Source organism: Marmota marmota, unplaced genomic scaffold, assembly GCF_001458135.2.
Source record: "Marmota marmota marmota unplaced genomic scaffold, marMar, whole genome shotgun sequence".
Taxonomy (NCBI): domain Eukaryota; kingdom Metazoa; phylum Chordata; class Mammalia; order Rodentia; family Sciuridae; genus Marmota; species Marmota marmota.
Window position 1 is genome coordinate 1,061,683 of NW_025999977.1, and position 19,501 is coordinate 1,081,183.

Below are 19,501 nucleotides of genomic sequence, written 5' to 3' on the forward strand. Positions count from 1 at the left end.
TTTTCCAAAAAAAAAAAAAAAAAAAAAACCTTTACAGAAACATCTAGAAAAAAATGTTGGAACTGGGTACCATGGCATAGCCAAGTTGACAAATAAAATTAACCATCACAAAAGACAAGGTTATGTTAAATTTAGAGGATTCTTTCCCTATATAGTGTTTTCTTCTGGTTTTATTCCAGAGGAAACTCTATAGTGACTTTTTGACTCTTATTCCCAAAATAGAAGTAAGCATTCCAACCCTCTGTGCCTTGGGACACCCTCCAGTGTGAGGAGAGTGCCTGAAACAATAGGATAAACAGAGTACATCTTCTTGGAATGTTAAAAAGAATGCAGTTAAAATATAATTATTACTGAAATAAGACTGGAGATACTGGATAAAAATCCTAAATGCTCAAGAAATTTGAAGCTAAAGCATGAGCTATCAGAAATGTTGAGTTTCTTCAAATTATCTCCCAGACTCCCTTTTTTTCCAAGAGGATGCACTCACATATAAATATGTAGGTAGAAAACTATGAGAAGTTTTGATCAATTTGAAATGAAAGCAGTAGTATTTCCCAAATAACCTTTGTTTTAGTTAGCTTTTCCATTGCTGCAACTAAAGGAATTGACCAGAACAATTGCAAAGGAGGGAAAGTTTATTTAAGGGTCTCATAGTTTGAGAGGTCTCAATCCATTGACAGCAGGCTCCATTCCTAAGGGCTCCAGGTGAGGCTGAACATCATGGTGGAAGAGTGTGGTAGAGGGAAGCAGCTCACAAGGTGATCAGAAAGCAAAGAGAGACTCCATTCTTCAGATGCAAAATATCTACCCCATAACTATGCCCCCAACGAACCACTCTTCCAGCCACACTCTACCTGCCTCCAGTCACCACACAGTTAATCCCATCAGAGCAATTCACTAGTTAGGTTAAGGCTATGACCTAATCATTTATTTTTTTTAATTAAGGTTTATTCCAAACCTTCTTGCATTGTCTCACATGTGATTTTTTTGGGGGATGCCACATCTAAACCATAACAACCTTTCAGTAAAGATCTAAAATTACAGAGGAAAAAAAAAAAAACCCACCAACTGGTGGAATTGTTCTAATTAGGAGATGTTAATTTTCTAGTTTTGATTTATACATATAATGTGTATAACTACATATGGCATAATATATGTGTGTATGTATATATACACATACGTACATATATAGACATGGAGAGTTAGATATATTTTTTCAAAAGCTATAAATAAAAATTTTGTTCCCTTCCTTGGTCTCATTCCTTACCTAAGGTACCATAGTTTTGTGTGTCCTAGTCCATGTTTAAATATCTGTAAATCATATATTATTTTGAGCTCAAAAACATTTACATAGAGGATTCATGATATTTATTTTAAAAAGTTTTTTTTTTTTTGTAGTTGTAGATGGAGAATGCCTTTATCTTATTTGTTTATTTTTATGTGGTGCTAGGGATAGAACCCAGTTCCTCATACATGCTAGACAAGTGCTCTGCCCCTGAGCTATAGCCCTAGCCCCCTCAGTACTTGTTTTTTGAGATCCATTCTTTCACTCAACAAAAATGAATTGAATACATAGCTATTATTCTTGTTGTTGGGAATAGATGTAGTTGTGAACAAAACAGACAAAAATATCTCCCCTTATAGGGCTTAGATACCAATAGAGAGCTTATTTTCTTTATGTATATAGTTTTAGAATGTTTATTTTATTTACTCTATGATTATCTATATTTTATATAGATATATATTAATAATATATGTATTATTACTCTATGATTGTCTATATATGAATATTTCATATTTCTCTTCCCAATTTCAGTGGTTGTCTTAAGTATTGCTCACCAATATTTTTAGCTCAATTGGCACCAGATACATCTAATTACCTAATTCAGATAGGATTACTTTTTTTTCTGGCTTCCTTTGTATAGGTTGGGCCATGTTTTCGGTTCTGGCTGATAAAATGTGAGCATAAATGATCATTTTGGGTTTAGCATTAATTTCCAGTGCATGGCCCTCCAGAGTTCTCTTATTTTTCCTTGGTCAGAGCAAATGCCAGCTTTAAAAGATGGTAGTTGAGTCTTTGAGTACCTTCAATGAGCTTTCCTGGAAGCCTATTATGAATGTATAATGTGAGTAAGTTTTAAACTGTTGTTTTAAATCACTGAGATCTTGGGGGTTGTTACTGTAGGATAAGTATCCTGACTGATACTGAGGGACATTTGGTATGTTTCCAACTGTTTGCTGTGTCAGACAATGATGCAATAAATATCCTTGCTCATATCTCTAAGGACTCACATTCAAAATTTCTTGAAAGTGGTGCTCTTCAAGTTTTGTTTTGGGGATTTGCTAAATGTAGATCTGATTGAATAGGTCTGGGGTTGTTGTTGAGATTTTGCATTTTTTACCAAGCTGCCAGGTGATGCCAGTTTAGCTGGCATAGCATTTAAACCCAAAAGGTGATCAGCTGGATCAAAGAAGGATGTGTGGTCTTCAGTCTTATTAGATATTGTCTCCAATGTGATTTACCCATTTACACACTACCATGAGCATTTTATGAGAGGTTCTGTTACTTCACTTGTTGGTAGTGTCTCCACTTTTTATTTTTGCCGTTCTAATGGTTGTGAAATTTTTAGGTCACTTATGATTTTTCATTTCTTTGATTTTATTGCTACTGAGAGTAGATTTTAGACATTGAAGAGCCTTTCTTTTATATGCTTTGCACATTTTTCTAGGTGGTTGTTTTTTTTTTCTTCTTTGTTCATAATCTTATATACTTTAGATGTCTTTTTCTGTTATTTGCTACAATGTATGGCTTATTTATTAACTTTGTATATTTAATATTTTTTGTTGTATGGCAATTTTACATTTTGATATAGTCAAAAATTTATTTTGTGAATATTAAATAAAATTTATTTTAAAGTATTTCCAAGTTCAATATAAATGTCTTTTTCCCACACCAACTGAAAGAGGCTAACATGATATAGTCATATTACTTTAGTCTGATTTTCTACAAATAGATATATTCTTCTATGCGACCACAATGGACAGAAAATGTAAATTAACATTGATATATTACTAACATCTAATTCTTACATCTAATTACCTAATTCAAGTTTTGCCAGTTGCCTCAATCATTATTCTTTATAGCCAAAGAATTCAGTTCAAATCACATGCTTTATTTAGTTGTCATGTCTCTTTAGTCTTCTTGAGTCTGTAATTGTCTTCAGTCTTCCCTTGATTTTTGTGATCTTTTAAGGATTATGGGCCTGTTATTTTATAGGGCATTTTTGCTTTTTAAAAAGGGTGTTATGTCTCAATCTTTGTTTTTTAACTGTACCATTTAGATCTTTAATATGAGTGCAATCATCAGTGTATGAGTTTAAATCTATCTTCTAATTTTTTTTTTTTTTGGTACTGCAGATTTAACTCAGGGGTGCTTTACCACTGAGCTACATCCCCAATCCCCACTATTTTTAAAATTTTGAGACAGGGTTCTCACTAAGTTCCTGAGGCTGGTCTTGTACTTGGCAATCCTCCTGTCTTAGCCTCCCAAGCTGCTGGGATTACAGGTGTGTGCCACTGTGCCCAGCTTCTAATTTATTTTCAATTTGTCCTATCTGTTCTTTGTTATTTCTCAGTATTCTTGCCTTCTTCTAAATCAATTGACTGTATTTTAGGATTCCATTTTGTCTACACTAATGCCTTGTTATCTGTATCTCTTTATCTTTTTAACAATTGCTTCTAACTTTACAATACTTAACTTTTGATGGATCTTTAAATAATGTCGTGTTGAGTCATGTACAATGCAAGATTCTTATAACAATATATTTCCATTTAAAGGGAGATGCCATTCTCATTTGCTCAATACATGCTGTATGCATGTATTGAATTGTCACTCTATACTACACAAATATGTACACTTATTATCTGTCAATTAAAATTTAAAAAGCTTCCATTTTACCCTCCCTTCCCTTGTGTTATTATTGTTATAGATCTTCTTTCTTTCTTTTTTTTTAAATTTATTTTTTAGGTGTAGATGGACACAACACAATGCCTTTATTTTTTTTTTATGTGGTGCTGAGGATCGAATTGGGTCCTGCCTGTGCGAGGCGAGCGTTCTACCGCTGAGCCACAATCCCAGCCCGTAGATCTTATTTCAAAATATGATATAGTGCCTAAAATACATTTTCATTTTTGCTGTAAGTCATCGTTTACCTTTTAAAGAAACTAAAAAATAAGAGAATATTCTTTCATATTTATCCACATATTTAACTACAAATGTGGCCCTTTTTATTTCTTTATGTTGAAGAAATATGTTATGTTCTTTATTTTCATCTGGTGTTATTTATCCCTTCTACTTGGACAGTGACCTTTAACATTTCTTGTTGGATCAGTCTGCTGGTTATGAATTCTCTCAGCATACAGTTTTTCTGAAAAAGTTTTTATTTTACCATCTTTTTTAAAAACAAAATGGACATTTTATTTGGATTGAATAAACTATACAAAATTGATTTTCTCACCAAAAATAACAGCAATATTTTCTGTATTATTTATAAATAAACCACAAAACATTTATTTTGTAGGTTTTCCAGGTTTTGCTTATAAATCAAGACAAGGCAGTAGATATAGTCAGAAAAAGAAAAAAGAAGAAAACAGACAAGTTAATTTCCCGTAAAGATGGCCTCTGATTCTGTCTTGACTATGAAACAGAAGTTTCATCATCATTTTTAAAATTGAGTTATTTTATTGTTTTAAAGTGTATATTTCAGTGTTTTTAGAACATTCACAAAGTTATGCCACCACTACCACTACCTGATTTTACAAAATTTTAATAACCCCCATCCAAAGAAAACTTGTCCTCATTTCTCTTTCCCCTGAATCCAGGCAACCACAAATCTACTTTCTATCTCTGGAGATTTGCCTGTTCTGAATATCTTATATAATTGGAATCATACAATACGTGGCCTTTTGTATACGATTTCTTCCTCTTAGCACAGTGTTTTCAAGATTCAGTCATGTACTCAAAAAACTTAACACTACAAAAGCCCAAACAACCCAATCAATAAATGGGCTAAGAAAATTAACAGAGAATTTTCAGAAGAAGATGTACAATTGATCAACACATATATGAAAAAATGTTCAACATCTCTAGCAATTAGAGAAATGTAAATCAAAACTACACTAAGATTTCATCTCACTCCAGTCAGAATGGCAGTTGTCAAGAAGACAAGAAACAATAAGTGTTGGCGAGGATGTGGGGGAAAAAGGTATACTCATACATTGGTAGTGGGACTGCAAATTGGTACAACCACTCTGGAAAGCAGTATGGAGATTCCTCAGAAAACTTGGAATGGAACCACCATTTGACCCAATATCCCACTCTTCAGTTTATACTCAAAGAACTTAAAAATAACATACGACAGTGATGCAACACAATTTTTATAGTTTATAGCAATGTTTATAGCAGCACAATTCACAATAGCCAAACTGTGTAACCAACCTAGGTGCCCTTCAATAGATGAATGGATAAAGAAACTGTGGTATATATACACAATGGAATATTACTCAACAATAAAAGAGAATAAAATTATGGCATTTGCAGGTAAGTGGATGGAATTGGAGAATATCATTCTAAAGTGAAGTAAGCCAATCCCCCAAAACCAAAGGCTGAATGTTTTCTCTGATAGGTGGATGCTAATCCACAGTGGGGTGGGGGAGCATGAGATGAGTGGAGGAACTGTGGATTGGGCAAAGGGGAGGGATGGGAGGAAAGGGAGCATGAGGATAGGAAAGATGATAGAATGAGGCAGACATTGTTAACCTAGGTACATGTATGATTGCATGAATGGTGTGACCCTAGTTCATGTACAACCAGAGAATTGAAAAATTGTGTTCCATTTGTGTACAATGAATCAAAGAGCTCCATTTGTGTACAATGAATCAGCTGTTATGTATAACTGATTAGAACAAATAAAAAGATTCAGCCATATATGGCATGGATCACTACTTTATGCCTTTTTATGACTGAACATTCTTTCATTGTATGGATATACTACATTTTGTTTATTGCACATTTGGGTTATTTCTACTTTTTAGCTGTTATGAATACTGCTATTGTATATGTAAGTTTTTAAGTGGGCATATGCTTTCAGTTCTCTTGATATACTCTACCTGTGAATGGAAGTGTAGACCTTCCAGACTGTCTTGCAAAGCAGCTGCATCTTTTTATCTTCTTAACAGCAGCATACAAGGGTTCTAATTTCTGCATATCCCAGTCAATACTTACTGTTTTCTATCTTCTTGATCACCTTTTTTGAAAAAAAGTTTTGATGGGTATGCAATTCTAGCTTTAAACCTTCATTAGTTGATAAGAAATCATTTCATTGTCTTCTGGCTTGTGTAGTTTCTGAAAAGAGGTATATGACAATTTAACTTTTGTTTCTCTGTATGTAATATGTCTTTTTCTCCAGTCGTTTTAAAGCTTTTGATGTTATTTGTTTTTAGCAATTCAATTTTGTTGCACTTTTGTATAAATATGTGTTAATGTGCTTAGATATATGTATTTTTTCCTGCTTGTGGTTTGTTTAGCTTTTGGGATTTGTATGTTTATAGTTTTCATAAAATCTGGAAAATGTCTAGATGTTACTTTTCTTCTCTCTCTCTTTCTCTCTCTCACCAGAAATTGAACTCAGGGGTGCTTTCCCACTGAACCACATTCCCAGCTCTTTTCATTTTTTATTTTGACACAGGGTCTTCCTAAGTTGCTTAGGGCCTTGCCAAGTTGCTGAGGTTGGCTTTGAACTTGCAATCCTCCTGCCTCAGTCTCCTGAATCACTGGGATTACAGGTGTGTGCCACCATGCCCAGCTCAGATGTTATTTTTCAAAACATTTTTTGGGTCCTTTTCCCATTGTCATTCTGGAACTTCAGTTATATCTATGTTGGACAGATTGATATAATCACAAAAGTGATTTAAAGACCCCCCACCCCATCTGCCTACTACCTATTTACAGTAAATGTTATTGCTATATTTATCTGTACCAATCATGTTTAGAAGTTGTATTTTTTAAAAAAATATTTTATGGGCTGGGGATGTGGCTCAAGCAGTAGCGCGCTCACCTGGCATGCGTGCGGTCCGGGTTTGATCCTCAGCACCACATACAAACAAAGATGTTGTGTCTGCTGAAAACTAAAAAATAAATATTAAAAAAATTCTCTCTCTCTCTCTCTTAAAAAATATTTTATTCTTGTCATCATTTTTGTGTCTTTCTTTAAATACACAGTTCTAATAGCTGTTTTCATATGCTTCTTTCCAAGTTCTGCCACTTCTAGCTTTTTTGAATCTCCTTATGGAGACTGATTTGGTTATTAAAGTTATAGGTGAGTTGTTATGTCTAGTAATTTTTGAGTGACTAATGAACATCATGATATTATATTGATGAGTGGCTGGATTTTGGGAAACTTTTTTCTCCTTAGTGTTGGATTTTATTTTTCAAACAGTTATGTGTGTAGATTACTTTGATCCCTCAGACCCCCATCTTTATGCTCACTTTCATTCCAAAGTGAGTTAGTTTTACTAAATAAGACATCATTCCTCTATAATCTACTCTGAATACTGAGCAGTCCCTCAGAACTCTTCATTTGGCTCTTCAGAGTTAAGATGTTTCCCTGTTTGTCTGAACTTCTTGAAGTCTTCAGCTTTTACTCCCTGTCAGTATTTCCGTTTCTCTTCCCTCTGTTATTCCCCTTTCCTTCTTTTTATCTGTCCATGTGGTATTTCACTTTTCCTACAGCTGGCAAAGATTCAAGGAACCCCTTTATAGTTTTTTTTTTTTTTCCCAAATTTCTTCCTTTAAACTGCTCTCACCTTCCTGAGAGACAACAAATCTGCTGGGCTGGGCTGTGTTTGGTTTTCTCTGACTGTATTCATGATTTCGAAATCACCTTTAGGTAGACAGCTCAGAGATTATTAAATTCGCATTGTAGGTGCTAGGGAGTATAGCTCAGTGGTAGAGTACTTGCCTACCATGTGGGAGGCCTTGGGTTCCAGCCCTAGCACTATCCCCCTGCAAATAAACAACAAAAGCAACAAAAACAAACAAACACAAAAAACAAACAACAATAACTCTCTAAAACTCACCGTGATCCCCCCCTTTTTTGGATATCATAATTCTGTGTTGCCTGAAGCCAAATGACTGAAAACAGTTGTTTTGCATGTTTTAGCCTGTACTTTACTTGTTTATAAACTGGGAGGTCGTGTCTGTTTCTTGTTATGCTTTTATGGCTGGAAGCCTAATTTTGTTTTGTTTTAAAACTATAAATACTATTTGTACTACTGGGTTTTATGCTCCCAAAAGAAAGATATCTGACTGCCTATCTTTAGCATATAGAAAGGATGAAGTTTTTGTGAATGATACTCTTTGATTAGGAAAGGAATTAATATTTTCCTAAGTTAAAAGCTTTTATTTCATAGTTTAATCATACTCTAGATTAAAAAAGAATTATTATAGTTGTGACTTGCTTCCATCAACATTCCTCTAGTTAAGATAGCATTCAAGGGCTGGGGATATGACTCAAGCGGTAGTGCGTTCGCCTGGCATGTGTGGGGCACTGAGTTTTATCCTCAGCACCACATAAAAATAAAGATGTTGTGTCCACCGAAAAACTAAAAAATAAATATTAAAAAATTCTCTCTCTGTCTCTTTTAAAAAAAAAGATGGTATTCAACTTTGTCTAGGTTATTTGTACCTTATTTATCTGCTTATAGTATTATTTAGACATTTCCTTCTGCCTTCTTGCTTTTTATTTTCTGCTTTATATTTCCTTTAGTTTATTTATGCTGATATCTCTATTAGGGGCTCTGCAAGAGGGTAAAAGAGATTAAACACACATGCAAATGAAACTTAGAAATTTGGCTTTGGATTCAGTTTTAATGTTTGGAAGTTGTCAAAAGTAAAGTCAGAATCTAGCATGGGATGTCCATGACCACTGGAATAGAATTTTTTTTTTCTTTTGGTGGCTGTTATACAGGTGTTTATTAGCTGTCATTGTTTATCTGCCATTGATATTGAAATATAGTAGAAATTTGAATGATCTAATTGATCTGTTATTGTTGGAATCTGGGTATGCTGGGGAAGAGATAATGGGGGAAGTAAGGTAACATTCTTTGTTGCAAGGAATCACTGAGTTTTATACTAATTAGCCTTGAAAAATGTGGAGCTATTTGACAGACCAGATGTTTTCAGCATGAGCCATGTGTCTCATCAGTGAATGTGCCTTGTGTCTGCAGGCAACATTGTTAGATTTTTCTCATTCTATAAACAGTGTTCCAAAATATAACTAAACCCCAAAGTGTGTTTATCTTTTTGGCTTAATTTCTATCCATTCTAAAGTTTCTCTCTAGAGGAACTGCATTTTATTACACATAGCTCTTCATACCTAATTGTAGTATAAACACCATTCTGTTTACATTAAACCATGTGACTTGTACTGTTTTCTTTGAGTCTGTAAAATTTTAATAAAACCAACTATTTGAGATCTAATCATAATTGTGCTTTTATTTCTAAATTTAGGAGGAATAAACCTTTCTTCTGTCCATTTATTTGAACTAAGATTTTGATTCTTGGAACACATGAGAGAAGACATAAAAGAAATTAAACAAACCGTCTCTAGTCTTTAGTGTTTATGGTATTGAGTGCTTTGGAGCAAGAAAAGCCTAAGTATCAGTTGCAAAAATCATTTTTTAAATCCAGAGTTGAGCTATATATCTTTTTAATTTATAGTTTTTCCTTTACTTACGTACATCATGGGAAATGTGGAAATTAGGAAATTAAAAGCCTGAAGAAGCAAATTATCACTCATAATATTTTTGTGCAAAGAAAAAATCATGGTTAATATTTTTGCATGTATTTTTCTACTCATTTCTCTATTATTTATATGTGTTTTTGTAATTAATGATATATTGATAAATGATATATATACACATAGTTTTTAAAATGTCATGATTATTCTTATAAGATCATTTTTTAAAAATTGTTGTACCCTTCTTAGAGGTACTGTAATTCAAAGTTGATGGAGTGGATGGAGCAGGCTCCCATTCCATCTCCCTGCTCCAAAAATTTCATTTGATACATTGTCCATAGATAGAGAACATATCAGTTATGACACCGATAAAAACAAATATTATACTTGATCTTAGCCCAAAGGCTGATAAGTACTAAATTTATTTTTTGAAATAATTTTCATTTAACAGTATTACAGACTTTTTACTATTTCTTTAATACATGGACATGTTATGTTTGAAATAGTTGTTTTTGCCAACATTCTTCATTGAAAACTTGTTCACCCGAAGGCTGTGCATTTTCATTTATTACAATACTGATAATAATAGACATTATCTTTTAGGGAATCTTTGGCAGTTTGAATGATAAAATTCTGTTTCTGATTTGCATTTTTTAATCTTCTGTTCAACTTTTGTTTTTATATGTTGATTTCTCCATTTTTTATGTGAATTCTCTTTGTTTATTTCTATTCAATTATTTATTTTTGTGGTACTGGGGATCAACAAGACCTTGTGCTTGATAAGCATATGATCTGCCACTAAGCTACATCCTCAGCCCCAATTGTAGTCTTAAAAAAAAAGCAACAACCAAAGGTTATTAATCTTTTATATATGCATTACAAATAATCTTTACCAGTTTATTTCCCCTTTAAAGTTCTTATGTTCATGTAAGCCCAGTGGCTCAGGAGCCTGAGGCAGGAGGATCACAAGTTCAAAGCCAACCTCAACAAAGGCAAGGTACTAAGCAACTCAGTGAGACCCTGCCTCTAAATAAAATACAAAATAGGGCTAAGGATGTGGCTCAGTAGTTGAGTGCCCCTCAGTTCATCCTCAGTAGTCATCCCTGCCCAAATTCCTATGTTCTTTTTATGCATGACTAACTTTGTTTTCATTAGTTTTTTCAATCTTAGCTTTATTTATCCTCCCATGCTTATGAAAGCTTTATGGCCAATAAGATAAATACTATATCTTTTATTAATATTAAATGTTTCTCTGGGTTGTCAGCAATATTTGTGGTCTTAAAATCTTTTGTATCTCATATTAACATAGCTATTCTATTTTTTTAGTATATCATTTTCCATCTTTTACTTTCAGTTCATTTGTGTCTTAGAATCTAAATTATATTTCTTTCAGAGAGAAATCAGTTGGATTATGCTTAAAAAAAATTCCATCTGGCAGTGTTGGCTTTTTTTTTTTGTGAGTTACTTTCTTAGGAGTTACTCTATGGATTATGATATGCATCTTAATTTACCATAGTTTACTTTATGCCATTACAAATTTGATATACATAGTTATAGTTCTGTTTCATCCTAACTCCTTTCTTCACTCATCTTTTATATTATGGTTCACATATAACATCCGTATATTTTATAAGCCAAACAATACAGTGTTGTATTACTTTAAAATACCTTATCTTCTGAAGAAATTAAGAGAAAAATGTGTGTATATGTGTATGCATATAATATACATATCGTATACATATATAATACCATAGTAACATATATATGTATGTGTATTTATATAAATTTCTGTCACTGAGGATTGAACCCAGGGCCCTTTACAACTGAGCTACATCCTCAGCGCTTTCTGTTTTTTAATAGATCACACTAAGTTGTTTAGGGCCTTGATAAATTGCTGAGACTGGCTTTGAACTTTCAATCCTCCTGCCTCAGCCTTCTGAGTTCCAGGGATTAAGGTAGGCTGGAAATATGTATATTTAATATTTTATAATCAGTATGCATTTATTATTTCCTATGCTCTTCATTGTTGTCTGAATTCAAGTAACTCCTGTCACTTCTTTTTGAGCTTTCTTTAAAAGTATTTCTTGTAAGGCAAGTTGGCTAGCAAGGCATTATCTGTCTGTTATTTGAAAATGTATTTCATTTCACTTTTATTTTTAAAGGATATCATCAGCTAATGATTGGTCAGAGGCTGGACTCAAACTTAAGCTGGTTTCCACTCTTTGCCAATAGATTTGTATGTGGATTATGGAGTGAGTTAAAAATTTAGGTATAGGAAGGGGATATGGGGGGAAGTACACTGGCAAATGAAATCTACCAAATTTTACTGTATCCACGTATGAATATACCACAATGAATCCCATATAATTTATATAATGTACTAATTGAAGTAATAATCATAATAATAGAAGGGAGATGAGTAGAGTAGAGCAAGTGGATTAGGGGGAGGGAGGTGAAGGGGAGGGAAATGAAAGTGATCACATATGTTATGTGCATGTATGAATATGGCATAATGAATCCCATAATTATGTATAATAATAATGTAGCAATAAAAATGTTTAAAAAATTCAGGTAGGTTCCAAGTGTGCTTGAGTTTTTACTTTCTGATAGGCCTATGTATGTACCTATAGCCTCCTAGTCCGCCAGGCACATGTGAGGTGCTTAGGCCCTTTTAGATGTCCCATGTATGTCTGCACATCAGACAGCTAGAGCTGTGCAGAGAGCCTCTCTCTATATGTTCTTTCTATGACCTTCCTTTTGAATTTTTTTCTTCAGTCTGCCCTTTGCCCCAACCCAGACTGCAACTTTAGACAAGTAGAGCTGGAGACTTTCCTTATTCATATTTTAATTTTAATTTTTTTATTGAGTTTACTACTTCAAATATGGGGTTTTCACCCTCCGCTCCAAATCATGTCCTTCCCTAATGTCAAGTTTTCATGACTAGCTATGACTAATGACCAGTAGAAGGGTAATTGGTGGTTTTTGGTAGGGGTAGGTGAGTGATGGAAGTAGCCCCAGGCAAGATTACTACAAGAGCCCCATTGTTGAGCAGTTCTCATGAATAAACATTTCTGGATTTGTTGTTCTCATTTGTTCAATTTCCAGAACTCTGAAATGGTTGTTTTTGGTAGTTTTGTCCAGTGTATATTTGTTTTTTCTTGGGTAGAAAATTTGCCAGTTTCTTTACTCTGCTGTAGTAGAAGTGTAGCTTTCAGTACTTCGTTTTATAGGATGATTTTTTTGGTCACTGAGATGATCTTTTAAAAATTATTTTAATCTTTATGTAATTAATTCCTTATTAGATATTTTAAGTTTTACACATTTTTTGATAAAATCTTTTTGATTATATTTTTCTAGTCTTTGAAAGCATATGTTATTTTTTAATGAGATTTTTTTCATTGATGTTTTAGTTAAAACTGTATTTATCTAATGTACAGTGAAAACTAATTTAGCCTAAAAATTTTTACTGAGGAATATGTCTGTGACCCTAAAGAAGACTAAAAGTCCAGCTAAAGGTGATAAATTCCTTTTGTAGGCATTATCCTGCACTGAAAACTCTGGAACATCTAGAACATACCTATCTGCCTCAAGTAAGCCACTATCGATTCTGCAAGGTGATGGTGGATAACATTCCCAAGCTTCGAGAAGAAATAAAGGATGTTTCTATGTCTGATCTCAAAGACTTTCTGGAGAGCATCCGCAAACATTCAGACAAAATTGGAGAGACTGCCATGAAGCAAGTAGGTCTTGGGTTTGTGATAGGTTGGCCAATGACTTTGCAAGTATTCAGTTAAACATGGGTTTCTCTTTGCCAAATGTCCTGTTTCTTATCATTTTAAGGAAGTCCTTTGTCTTTGGGAATACATGATTAAAAACCTTTCTTATTGTCTTAACAGAGCAATGAATTATTGACTATTATATGGTTTTGCTCTGTGGATAGTCAGTAGATACTGATTGGTTATGATGATTTATATTGGAGAATTGAGGAAAATTAATTAAAAAATACTTCCCTTGGTTTTGGCTATGATTTGATGCTCATAGTATTTTAAAGTTCTTTTTATAGTTAATTATCTAAATTACGTTGCATGTGCCTTTGGCAGGATTATCTACTATGTAAGCAATATGACATATTTTATATGGGTATTTCTGATATTAAAAGGTATCATTTTTCTTTTGAGAAATGCTGTGAATCATGATCACAGAAAGGAATTTATTTATAGCTGACAAATTAATAAATGTGTTAGAAATATTTAGATTTTTTAAAAAAAATCTTTGTCTCTTAAGTCATGAAAGCTGCAAAGAACATCTGGATTTCTTTTGTCATTATGAATAAAAGAGTAGTAATGACTTGCAGTAGTACTTACTTTTTAAAATTTAAGCCACATTGATTTTATTAAAACTTCTCAGTATACCTAATGATGTAGCCTACAACAATAAATAGAAGATTTAGTTGTTTATGGAAAGTGTTTTTTGGTTTTATAACAACAGTGTTTTTGAATAGGTCATTTGTAGTTCTTATCATTCTGTGGAGAATGAGGGAACAGATTATATTTGGATCAAGAGATTTGCCGATTACCCTTTACTAAGGCACTGCAGATATTTTCTTTTTAAAAATTTTGTTAGCATTGCACTTTACAGTTTAAAACTAGTTAATGACAAGCCTGATAGAAATAATTATATGATTTTTTTATAATGATAAAGAAACAAAAAGTAATCATTGAAAATATAACTTTGCATTGCTGGGTATAGGAAGACAGGTATCTGGTACAAATCTTTAACAACTATGGTTTACTGATTTTTGCCAAACTTTGAAAATAGGTGAGTGTGGAAGTTGTCTTTTTAAAGGATGTTTTTCCTAGGCCTCTGGGTAAGAAATTAACTTTACTTCCCTTTTGATGAAAGGATCTATTAAGAACACTATTTCTTTGTTTAATATGAGGTTAGCTGGTCTCATTCCTTAATATTCCTTAATATTCTGAAGAAATGAATGCTCAGGGGAAGTTGAGAGAGTTGCTGAAGTTCAAACAAATCACTTGTAAAATTGGATCCTCTAGCAGAATTCATGTCAGGTTGAAATGAATATATCTACTGTGGTACTCAATCTGTGTAAATGATTGGCTGTTTGACTCATTTTTGTCATACAAAGAAATGCTGGAGAAATCTTTTATAAATTCAGACTTTTATTAGGTCTTCATTCCCCCTATAAAAATTTTCATCTCAGGAATAGCTCTTATTGTATGAATTATTATCCTAATATGATATATACATACAGATGTGTATGTGTGTGCATGTATATGTACACACATTTCTTGAATAAAGATATCTTTTGTATTTTTCAATCTTCTGTAGTACCTAGAAAGTAAAGATATGATATGAGAGGAATTACCATATACTTCATACTTAGTGAATGTTTAATATATATTTTAATTCATGGATATTGGAAAAGAAGGAAAGGAAGTGGTCTATTTCTCACCTATATAAAGCCCCAAATGGTGTTTCTGACTTGTGATTTTTTTCCCCCCACAATGGTGATTTAGGAATTTAGACTCTTTCCATTGTGTGGCTCTGCTGTCTTTAGTATACTAGTCTTTGAAGATTGCAACCATAAGGGAAAGACCAAAGAGTATCGCATGTGGGAGGATTTTTAAGGGGACAGGCATGAATTTCACACATTATTACTTCTGCCCACATTGCATTGGCTAAAACTCAGTTAACATGGCCATACCTACCTACAGTGAAGATTGGGAAATGTAATCTCACTTTGTCCCTAAGATGAGGAGGACAGAGTTTGGTGAATAGAAGCCAGTCTCTTCACCTTCTGCCCTATGTATAACTGTAGAACACACCCACCCCTTCCTTAAGGGAGAGAATCCAGTGGCCCACTTAGTCACAACATTCATCTCAAAAGTCTAGTATCTTCCATCTCACTCCAGTAAGATTGGCAGCCATTATGAAGTCAAACAACAACAAGTGCTGGCGAGGATGTGGGGAAAAGGGTACACCTGTACATTGCTGGTGGGACTGCAAATTGGTGCGGCCAATTTGGAAAGCAATATGGAGATTTCTTGGAAAGCTGGGAATGGAACCACCATTTGACCCAGCTATTCCCCTTCTCGGTCTATTCTCTAAAGACCTAAAAAGAGCATACTAAAGGGACACTGCTCCATCGATGTTCANGCAATCTGTATACGGGGTAAAAATGGGAGTTCATAACCCACTTGAATCAAAGTGTGAAATATGATATATCAAGAACTATGTAATGTTTTGAACAACCAACAATAAAAATTAAAAAAAAAAAGTCTAGTATCTTTCAGGGATGCTCACCTCCTCCCCCACCATTAGGTCCATATGTGGCTCTTCATGGGCTGATGACCAGTTAACTGAAATTATAAATCATCTGCACCTGTGTCTCCTCTTGTCCCCAATACACAATGAAAAAGCTAGAATAAAAATAACTACAAACAAAACTTCCATTTAGGAAAGGAAAGAATAGGAGGCAAACTGTTCCCTGCTCCTTAGCAAATCATGTGGTCCTCTTGGGTAGGCATTAGGAAGTCCCTCAGCATTGTTGTAGGGGAACTTCTTTGCTTAGACCTTGATTGTCTAGAAGGAACTCCTTTTTCCATTGTTCTGCTATGCTTCTAGTTGTGCACTAGTTTTTTTCCCCCTGCATATACTCCTGAAGTGAATTCTGGGGAATATACATTCATTAGAAGGCATATTTCTTTCTCTCTTTATATCTATATCTACAATTACATCTATATTTGTCTTACTCTCCCTGCTTTCTGCTCCTGCAAGTTTAGGGATCTGAGGGTTGTTTTAAGGCTCTGAACAGTCAAAGGTTAATTTAGTCCAGATTTGTGTGTTTTGGGCATTATACTTCCCTTGAAATTTGGTAGGCTTCTGATCTGTTTCTTTCCAGTGGGTTCTGTGTGAATATCGTACCCAATGTTGTTTCCTAAATAAAGTTTTCAAGAATGGTTTTATTTTTCTTTTTCCCTGTTTAGAGAATTAGTGAAGGTGGGGAAGCATAGGGCTTGCCTCATGCCTAATTTTGGTTTAATGGTCTTACTTTGAGGCTATACGAAATAGTGGATGGGAAGACCATATTTGAATCTGATCTCTGCATCGGAATTGAGTCACTTTGTTCAGCTAGAAGTCTTCCTGGAGTTTTATTGTTCAATCCTTATTCTTTTCACTTACTGTTTAGAATTTATATGTGTTGAGCTTTCTAAATCTCTGAGGCCCAAGTTTCTGGATGTCTTCTATTTCCTATAATTTCAGTCTGCAAATTAATGAAGACTTTTATAGCTTATCTCTTTTATGTAATACCTTATTAAAGCAGAAAGTAAATGCCAATTGGACACTGTAACTCTTTTTATTCACTCATAGTGCTACAGGACCAGTTGGCATTTGGTATGCTTTTCTACTTACTATAGGTTCTAGTTTTACCAGATGTTTTCTCTCAGTATTATAGGGCTGTCCAGCCTTTTGTCTTGTTAAGTGTATTCTTGATTCCTACTGCCTGATTACTAAGCCCAAATAAATTTCCCCTTTTTTATGTTTTATTTTGGTTGCTGTTGTGTTGGTAATATTATGCTTCTAACACCAGTTTCTGAATTTGTTAAATAATGCTAATTGCTATAATAGTTAAACTCCAAAATCTCATTTTTATATATATATATATATATATATATTTTTTTTTTTTTTCCTCATGTAAAGGCCAAAATGGATGTTCCTGGTGGGGTAGCTCTCCTCTCAAGTGATTATCAAGGGAGTCAAGACTCTTTTAAGTTATGGTTCTACAACTTCAACCTATAGCTTCCAAGAGTACAACAGAAGAAATAGAGTAAAGAATATAATAAGATTTTTTAATATACTGTTATGGTTTGGATGTGAGTCGTCCTTAAATGCAGGAATATTCAGAGGTAAAATGATTAGATTATGAGAGCTGTAACCTAATCGGTACATACTAGTTTGAATGTGGCAGTTGTAGGCAGATGGGGTGTGGCTGGAGGAGTTGGGTCACTGGGGGCGTGTCCTGGAAATGTGCCCCTTCCCTGTGGCACCTTCCCCCTTTCCCTTTCTCTGCTTCCGGACTCCACTACCAGCTGAGCAACTTTCTTCTGCTGGGCCCTTTTCCCGTGGTGTACTGCCACAACTTGGGCCCAGAGCAATGGAGTCAGCCATTTATAGACTGAGACCTTTGAAACTGTGAGCCCCAAATAAATTTCCCCTTCTTTAAGTTGTTCTTGTTAGGTATTTTGGTCACAGAGACATAAAAGCTAACTAAAACGTGGGCAAACATCACTTCTTCCAACATTACATTGTCTAGAGCTCAAACCCTACATGGGAGGTTTACAAATATACTCTAGCTGTGTGACCAGGAGGAGGACGAAATAGGTTTGGTGAACAGCTAGCTAGCCTCTGCCATAACTTGCTGTTGAATGGACTAGAAATATAAGTATCTTCCTTGTCTTTTTTTTCTTTCTTCACAGTTGTCATCCTTTTAACCACCTCCCTGATGTGTTTGCTTTCTAATTAGTAATCCATTTTTTAGTGTTGTCAATGTTGCTATTTAGAACTTTTAGTTCAATAATCATGGTTTTGACTTTAAAGAAATTTGTTCTTATTTTTATATTTTCTTAACTGTAACTTCCCTTTTGAAAACATTACTAAGTAACATTCTTTAGAATTATTGAGAAAACACATTTGAAGGTCTTAATGTTGATGGTCGGTTTGGACTTTTCCAGAAATTATGTAGATGACTTTTTCTTGGTGAACATCCCTCTTTTCCTTCTTCTACTCATTATCTCCCGAGTTGCTGGGTGATCCATGAGTGAACTTTGTCCTTAGTGCAGTGAACTATTAGAGCCAGGTTTGTAGATTGGCTTCTCTTGTGATATACCAGCCAAAATAAATCAGCAGAAGGGCGCCACTCTAATTAAGTTCTACTGAACAAGTTAGGCTGCAAACATTTGAGATTATAATCTTAAACTGTTTGTTGTCCAATTTCACCAAAAGATAAAATGCAAATAATGCTATATGAAGATCATCTGAAAGATATATCATTTATCCATTTCTCTATTTGAGGTTTTACATTGGCTCTGATGGAACTTTATCACTAGGAAACTCCTTGCTTTGATTGCAAGTGGCAGGCAGAATTCCGAGATGACTTCCAAGATCCCTTCCCCCTGGTGTGTATATCCTCTAAAATCTCCTCCCCTTGAGTTGGGCAGGCTTGATATAATCTGAGAGCTTCCTTAAAAGAGGGTCAGGGACCAGGCACAGTGGTGTACTTCTGTAATCCCAGGGCCTTCTGAGGTTGAGGCAGGAAGATCATAAGTTCAAAGCCAGCCTCAGCAACAGTGAGGCGCTAAGCAACTCTGTGAGACCCTGTCTCTAAATAAAAAATATGAAAAAAGGGTTGGAGATGTGGCTCAGTGGTTGAGTGCCTCTGAGCTCAATGCCAGGTACCTGTCTCCCCGCAAAAAAGGAGGGTCAGGAGATCAGAGAGAGAAAGTTAGACAGATTCAAAGCTTCAGCAGATGCTCTGTTGTTGGTCTTGAAGAAACAGGATGCCATGTTTTGTAGAGGGCCATGTGGCAAGAAAATATAGGCAGCCATGAGTTGTTAAGAATGATCTTTGGCTGAAGCCAGCAAGAAAATGGCAACCTCAGTGTTAAAACTATAAGGAACTGAAT

At 34.4% G+C, this 19,501-nt stretch overlaps 1 protein-coding gene and 1 non-coding gene across 10 annotated transcripts in view; one reads left to right on the forward strand and one right to left on the reverse strand.

Annotated features, from left to right (window-relative positions):
- Exoc6b (exocyst complex component 6B) overlaps nt 1–19,501 on the forward strand; it is a 586,101-nt gene that overhangs the window by 93,777 nt on the left and 472,823 nt on the right. For all 9 annotated transcript variants that reach the window (XM_048804120.1, XM_048804114.1, XM_048804118.1 and 6 more), the window contains one exon: nt 13,333–13,537. In XM_048804120.1, the coding sequence (XP_048660077.1) occupies nt 13,333–13,537 (205 nt within the window). The remainder of the gene's footprint in view (nt 1–13,332; nt 13,538–19,501) is intronic.
- Nucleotides 10,027–10,214, reverse strand: LOC125617362. Its single transcript, XR_007348335.1, has one exon. It is a non-coding gene; the product is annotated as a U2 spliceosomal RNA (small nuclear RNA).